The sequence below is a fragment of the Pecten maximus genome, chromosome 5, assembly GCF_902652985.1.
Source record: "Pecten maximus chromosome 5, xPecMax1.1, whole genome shotgun sequence".
In the NCBI taxonomy this organism is placed as follows: domain Eukaryota; kingdom Metazoa; phylum Mollusca; class Bivalvia; order Pectinida; family Pectinidae; genus Pecten; species Pecten maximus.
In genome coordinates, this window is record NC_047019.1 from 33,383,156 (window position 1) to 33,390,902 (window position 7,747).

The 7,747-nt window shown below is 35.8% G+C and overlaps 1 protein-coding gene across 1 annotated transcript; it reads left to right on the forward strand.

Annotated features, from left to right (window-relative positions):
- Positions 1-2,294: 2,294 nt before the first annotated feature.
- LOC117327842 lies at positions 2,295-6,111 on the forward strand. The gene is made up of 4 exons (XM_033885046.1): positions 2,295-3,769; positions 4,080-4,906; positions 5,210-5,358; positions 5,708-6,111. The coding sequence occupies exons 1-4, from the start codon at positions 2,542-2,544 to the stop codon at positions 6,057-6,059; spliced, it is 2,556 nt and encodes an 851-aa protein (XP_033740937.1). The 5' UTR covers positions 2,295-2,541; the 3' UTR covers positions 6,060-6,111.
- The last annotated feature ends 1,636 nt before the right edge of the window (positions 6,112-7,747 follow it).

The window sequence follows — 7,747 nt, forward strand, 5'->3', positions numbered from 1 at the left end:
AGCAGGTGACTAATTCTAATTGCCTTTTGTCCATCTTGGTGCATCCGTTAACACTCAACCGAAATTTTGAATTACATGGTCTCCTTCCCTCAGGGGCCTGAAGGGGTCGGTCAATAAGGGTAAAATTGATGAAAATTGAAAATGGACTTTTATATCTATAATCTTAAGTATTGCTGAAACAAGAATTAAAATGACATTAAAGAAAAACTTTTTTTTCCATTTTAGAGTCAATTGGAATGGAAATCCTCCCACTGCAGCACTTATTCTAAAATGAGTGCTGTGCTGTTCCGGACGCTTTTTCGTGAAGAAGAGTACTTGGGACGCACATTAGCGGGGGGAGGAAACAAACCCCAGGTTGACCCTGTAAAAATGCAGGCCATATACAGTATGTATACATATACACGACAGTATTAATTAATGTCTTACATTTGGTTTTGGTTTTATTTGCTTTAAAACGTCCTAGCAACAGCTAAGGTCATAAATGGTTAAGAATATTAAGAAAACGTGACAGATTTTTAGTTATTCAAACAAAATAATTTCATTCTTGTTGATTACACTACCCAATATGACACTATCAGAGAGGCTTTTTAAGATACAAATGTAGTAAGATATTAATGAAAGTATAAGATTGCTCTTTCTAACAAGCTAAAAAGTGACATATACATTACTAAAATATTTGTTTAAATATTTCTTTCAGGAGTGGTGGCTAAAAAGTTCCCTGGATCAACACCGGTTATGATCCGGGAGAAGTTGAGGGACCTGGTTAAACCTTGCAGGGTGAAGAACAGGAGAGCAACACCACAAAAATGAATTCGAGAATCTCTATTTTTTTCCTCTTTTGTTTTTGTTAGTGAAACATGAAGTGTTTTAGCAAATAGAAACCTCCATATGTTTTTAGAAGTATGTTTCAGCCTTCTGTGACATGTTACAAGTTTCAAGCAAAGAAGACTTGCAGACCTGCTGCATACTGATTTCAAAGGAAGACAGAGTATAATAGAATTTGTCTATGGAACTTTTCCATGTATTCCATGGAATATGTCCATGGAACTTTTCCATGGAGTATTGAAACCTTTTTCCATGGAACTTTTCCATGGATTCCATGGAATATGTCCATGGAACTTTTCCATGGAGTATTGAAACCTTTTTCCATGGAACTTTTCCATGGATTCCATGGAATATGTCCATGGAACTTTTCCATGGAGTATTGAAACCATTTTCCATTGAAATTTTTCATGGATTCCATGGAATATGTCCATGGATGCGTTTTTATTGGTTCCAATACTCCATGGATGTTTTCCATGGATTTCTATGGAAAAAATCCATGGATTCCGTGGAAAATCTACAGCCAGGGACCAATGTGCCTGCACAAGCAGGATACAGAGGTTGGAACAGGAGGTCTGGCATCTTAACCAGAAGGTCCTCAGTCAGGAATCTAATATTTCCTGGCTGTGGAATCAAGTGCAGCAACTACAACAGGTTGTTAATTTAATTTTTTACATTTCAGACCACTTTTTTCTCAAAATGATTGTTCCTTGTAGTTAACTTGTTACTAAAATAAAGGGATTTTTTTTTTTTGTAGTTAGTAAGATTCAGATACAAATACAATCACTTCTTTATTTTCCAATTAACAAAATAAATTATATGTTCCACTGTGCACAAGTAGATACCATTTTAAGGCTACCACAATGGTGTGTTTGCATTTAAATATATCTTTGTGAAACTTTTTCAGACTCGAGCAACCCCTGTTCACACTGCTCATGTGTCTGGTAGTGGGATTCCTTCTGTTGAGATGGCTCCTCCTGATCTGGTGGCTCCTAACTAAGTTTCATCTGCAGTTGAGGCTCCAGAAGAGACCAATGTAAGGCAATATATATGCAAAACATGTATAGCTACCTTCTGGAAGTTTGAGACATAAATGTTTCCTTTTTTTTAACTGATAATATTATGTCATGGTTTAAAGAACTATTACTAGAATGAATTGGATTTGATAAAATTTTGTCTAGAGTATTAACAGTAGAAAAGGAAACTTAGTGTTGTAATGTTTTGTAACTGGGTCACCCAGATTTGGCTAAATGTGTATAGTTATTGATTCATAAGTATACTGGATTATGACTAAATTTTAGAGTTGGGTAATTTTATAATTAGCTTACCAGATGTAGTCCAGGGGAACAATTGCTTTACCACTGGCATCAGCATTGCCCGTAGACAGGTTAAAGGTTTTTATAATAGGGTGTTGTCAATACAAATGAAGGTACAGCTCAGGAATTGACATGTACATTGATACTACATCCAGGGACTTTCCTGCCTATATAAATGGTACCGAATATCGGCACCGTTCCCAATTAGAAAAAACAATAAAAATTCCCAATCCGGAAAAAAAAAATCCCAATCTTGCTGCCGATTTTCTCAAATCCGGATTTTATTACTTTCGTTTTGTTTGTTATAAATCACCGAAATCTGTATCGCTTGAGCGTTTGAATAAGAAAGGAACATAGTATTGTTATTTACAAGCGTTCAAATGATGTATCCGCTAGAAACAAAATGTCTCACAACGGGAAGTATTATGTGAGGAAGGTTCCGAAAAATAAGCCAAGTTCGACGCTTATATCAGCGTTTTTTTCAAAACGACAAAAACTTGATGTTAGTGTCGATGCACCAAGTAATGACGAGACAGAGTGCAAACCGACTGACGTCGGTGATAATAACATTAACAAATTGTGTGATGAAATAAAATCCGTTACTGGCGATAGCGACGGCGCAAATATCTGCAAACAAAGTGAAACAGTTTCAGTGGAAGTAGCTGTACAGACTCCAGTCGCTATGGTTGCCTCCACGACTACCACGCCACTTCAAAAGAAAGTTCAACTCAGGGAGACACGGGCCGAGATTGATTTTAAGCCAGCTCACAGTAACATAGATCGGCGGCGATTTGACATGAACAGATATACTGTCAACTATCCTTGGCTTTACCACACCTCGGAAAAAGGATACCTTTGTAAGTTGTGTGAATTAACATATGGCAGTAACTGTTCAGATTCAAGCTCTATGAGTGTGATAAGTGTTACGTCTCCATTTATCTCCCCAGGCCTTGAGACATTGGGTACACATCCATCTCGATTATTAGATAAGCATGCAAACAGTACCCCACATCTGAAGGCATCCAAAATAAATGCAGAAGTGAAAGTGAAAATTGGTTTGAAACAAAAAATGTCTGTACTGGAACAGTTGTCAATGAAAAATGAGTCTGATCTTAAAGCTGAAAAAGAAAGGAATGCAAGTGTGTTGAAAAAACTGTTTCAATCAATATACTTTATCATCAGGAAGAAATGGGCCCAAACAAATTTTGAAGATTTTGTGAGATTTGTTGCAAGTTTAGGTGTAGAGGATATTGCCAGGCATATTGAAATCGCACCACCACAGGCTACTTACCTATCAGTTAAAACTGCCACAGAATTAATTGAATTAATAGGGGAGAACATTGAGCAAAGCCTACTGGACTCTCTACGCAAAGCCCCATTTTACAGTTTGCTAGCTGATGAGAGCACCGACGAGGCCAACAAAACACAATTATCTGTGTTTTGCCGCTGGTACCATGAAAGTCACTCCAATTTCACAGACCACTTCATGGGTTTGGTTGAAGTTCAAAAGACAGACAGTGCCACCCTGATGGATGTCCTCCACGGTTTTCTCATAGCAAAAGGGATACCCATTGAAAAATGTCGGTTTGTTGCCTTTGATGGCACCAACTCGATGAGTGGCATTCGTACTGGTAAGTATACTATTCAATAAAAAATGAACTTGTAAAAATAATAACATGAGAAAGAGAAATAAAAACAACAACATTAGATTAAGTCAAAGATGAGCACTTTTAAGATTACTGCCTATATCCTCAAACTGTCTCCATGATCAAGTTAATAATTTATTATTATTAGTTACAGTGGGATTCACTCTGTCACTATGACTGTGTTGAAATATTAATTGATTATTTAAATTATATTGTAAATATTGTTAAATAGTATACATGCTCATTTATCAATATTTTTCTACATATCTGAAACATTTCATTTCCAATTTTGTAGGTCTTCAAAGACGATTTAGGAACTATGCACCAAAGAGCCTGTACATCAACTGTCGCTGTCATCGCCTTGCCCTCTGCCTTAAACATTTGATGAAAACATTTCCTTTACTTGTTGAGGTAGATGAGGCTTTACTTGCGATATGGAAATTGTTCAAGTACTCCCCGCAAAGGTTTGCTGTGCTGCAAGATGTTCAAGTTGTATATGGCATGGACAAGTTGATGTTGATCAGGGCTGCTACAACTAGGTGGTTGTCACATGGCAAAGCATGCGTAAGGTTTATTGAGAGGTACGAGTCGGTGCTTGATGCTCTGGACCAAATATACCAACAAAAACGTGAACCAGAGGTATTTGGATTGAGATCTATTCTTGTACAGAAAAATGTTGTTGCCATGATCTGCGTGTTGAGTGATGTGTTGAAACCACTGAACCATCTCAGCCTCTACCTCCAGAAAACAGATGTTGTACTGTGCAATGTGGAAGAGAAAGTGAAAGCAACAGTAACTGACCTGGAAGTCATTAAAGAGACTTATCTTGAATTTCAAGAGAACAATCAGATTGGGGATCAGTTATATGTCAGTCGTCTTTCAGAGTTGCTTCTCATCATCAATGAAAGAACTGATCTGCAAAGGCGTCACAGAGGTCACCTTGAGAACCTTGACATCAAAGCATTTATTAAAGATGTTGCTGTTCCATTTATAGACAGTTTGATTGGAGAAATCAATGATGCTTTCTACATGCACCCTGTGTTTGATGCTTTTCGGAAGGCTCTGGATCCTAGTATGATCGAAGCCAATGCCAGTGCTGTTGATCTTCAAAACCATGGAAAGGTACTATAAATATCAAGTAGGCCTATATTCACTCCAGTTATGCTCTAGAATTAGAAAGAATTGAACTTGTTGATTTTTTAAATCTTTATTTATTGGAGACCAACACAGTCCTTGTTCAATTTAAATACAATAACTGATCCTTCAATGATAGTTTTTGATTCATTATTAATATAATCATTAACAATAAGTCAGACATTCACAGCTGTTTTGACAAGTATTAAAATGTTAATCATAATTAAACGCAGTTACCTCGACTCATCCTAGACATTTTCTGTTTATTGACTTAAGTTTTTTTTACCTTAGGAGGCATTGACTGTACTTTGTGGACACTATGGGGAACCTGGAGAGGACATTTTCCAAGGTCATGTGACAAGATGTGAGAGGGATCTTGATCCAGATGCAACTGAAGCTGAATACTGTGCCTTCAAGCATCAAATCAAAATCATGAAAAGGTCAGTACTAATCGAATAGGAAAGTTAAAAAAATAAAAAAGATTAATAATTAAGTATAATCAACATCATTTCATTACAATAACTCTTCATATGATAATAAATTTCCTGAACTACCAAAGACTTTACTGCTGAGTTTGATTAATAAAGACTATGAACCTGATCTTCACTAAAGGTTTATTAATCTGAAATAAAGTAGTTCTGTATTTGCTACATCACTTCAAAAATATTTTGTATAGGCTAATATAAAATTAATTTAATTAAATCATTTGTTCATTGACATGATCCATAATCATACATGTATTGCACATTGCAGAATTTTTGCAAAAATCATGAAATAATTTTTTTACAGAATGAAAGCCAGAAATCCACAGCCTTCCAATAGTAATGAGGGTGACCAGGTTAACAATCTGCTGTCAATGTTTTTAAAAGTCTCTGGGGATCCTGTACTCCAAGAATCTTTTCCAATGATGTGCAAGCTTCTGTACCTGGTGAACATTATTCCAGCATCAACGGCCTCAGTGGAGAGGAGCTTTAGCCAAATGGCTTTGCTAAAAACCCCAATGCGCAGCAGATTGAGTTGCAAGTCAATTAATGCAATAATGCGCATTAACATAGAGGGAGCCAGTACCCTGACGGAATATGAATTAGAACAACTTGTTCAAAACTTCAAACTTGCAAAAGATCGGCACTTGTCCCTGTAAAGTACATTGTACAAGTGTAATATCAGTGATTAAAACATCAAAACAGTATTAATTGGTGTTAAAGTTGTTTATTTTGTAATACAGAAAGTTTTACAAATTTTCCCAATTACCCCCTTTTACGACGTAATTTTCCCAATTTGATGATTTTTGGCGATTCCCAAAATACCCAGGAAAGTCCCTGACATCTGTGGACCTGCTGACCTTGACAATGACCTTTGAGCTATGTCAGTTTATGCTTATTCCTAATTGCAACCCACCACACAAGCTATCTGGTAAGTCTTCTGACAAATCTTGTGATTTGCTACACAATTATAATCAACAATGTGCTTTTTAATGTATTTATTTCCTCTACATTTTTCAGCCTTCCAACAGTACTGAAGATAGTTCAACAGTGGGGGGATTCACAGATGTGAGTTTTGTTTTTTATATACAGTGTATACATCAAATAAAATTAAGTCTCTTAAATGAATTTTCAAAGTAATGTATTTTTACATGCCTGTCAAAATTTGATTGGAGTTATGATTATGGTTTGGTTTAGTGTTTTCCATCTAGAGATCTCTTCAATTTTCAACCAATCTTTTTTAAACTTTGTAGGGTTTATCATTATTTGACATGATATAATCTGTAGATGTTTTTCTGTCAGAGTAACAGTTGCATGTTGATTTAACATTTTGAGCAAAAGTTATTTCCCTTTATTATTTTAAGTATATGAAGGATTTTTAAGGTTACCTGAGCAGGTGACTAATTCTAATTGCCTTTTGTCCATCTTGGTGCATCCGTTAACACTCAACCGAAATTTTGAATTACATGGTCTCCTTCCCTCAGGTGCCTGCTGGGGTCGGTCAATATGGGTAAAATTGATGAAAATTGAAAATGGACTTTTATATCTATAATCTTAAGTATTGCTGAAACAAGAATTAAATTGACATTAAAGAAAAACTTTTTTTTTTCATTTCAGAGTCAATTGGAATGGAAATCCTCCCACTGCAGCACTTATTCAAAAATGAGTGCTGTGCTGTTCCGGACGCTTTTTCGTGAAGAAGAGTACTTGGGACGCACATTAGCGGGTGGAGGAAACAAACCCCAGGTTGACCCTGTAAAAATGCAGGCCATATACAGTATGTATACATATACACGACAGTATTAATTAATGTCTTACATTTGGTTTTGGTTTTATTTGCTTTAAAACGTCCTATCAACAGCAAAGGTCATAAATGGTTAAGAATATTAAGAAAACGTGACAGATTTTTAGTTATTCAAACAAAATAATTTCATTCTTGTTGATTGCACTACCCAATATGACACTATCAGAGAGGCTTTTTAAGATACAAATGTAGTAAGATGTAAGATATTAATGAAAGTATAAGATTTCTCTTTCTAACAAGCTAAAAAGTGACATATACATTACTAAAATATTTGTTTAAATATTTCTTTCAGGAGTGGTGGCTAAAAAGTTTCCTGGATCAACACCGGTTATGATCCGAGAGAAGTTGAGGGACCTGGTTAAACCTTGCAGGGTGAAGAACAGGAGAGCAACACCACAAAAATAAATTCTAGAATCTTTATTTTTTTCCTCTTTTGTTTTTGTTAGTGAAACATGAAGTGTTTTAGCAAATAGAAACCTCCATATGTTTTTAGAAGTATGTTTAAGCCTTCTGTGACATGTTACAAGTTTCAAGCAAAGAAGA

Bases quoted from the DNA above. Each gene is read 5' to 3' on its own strand.
- LOC117327842 (XM_033885046.1), top strand. From the start codon at position 2,542: ATGTCTCACAACGGGAAGTATTATGTGAGGAAGGTTCCGAAAAATAAG. The intron at 3,770-4,079 runs GTAAGTATACTA...CCAATTTTGTAG, and splicing joins GATGAGTGGCATTCGTACTG to GTCTTCAAAGACGATTTAGG. The intron at 5,359-5,707 runs GTCAGTACTAAT...ATTTTTTTACAG, and splicing joins CAAATCAAAATCATGAAAAG to AATGAAAGCCAGAAATCCAC.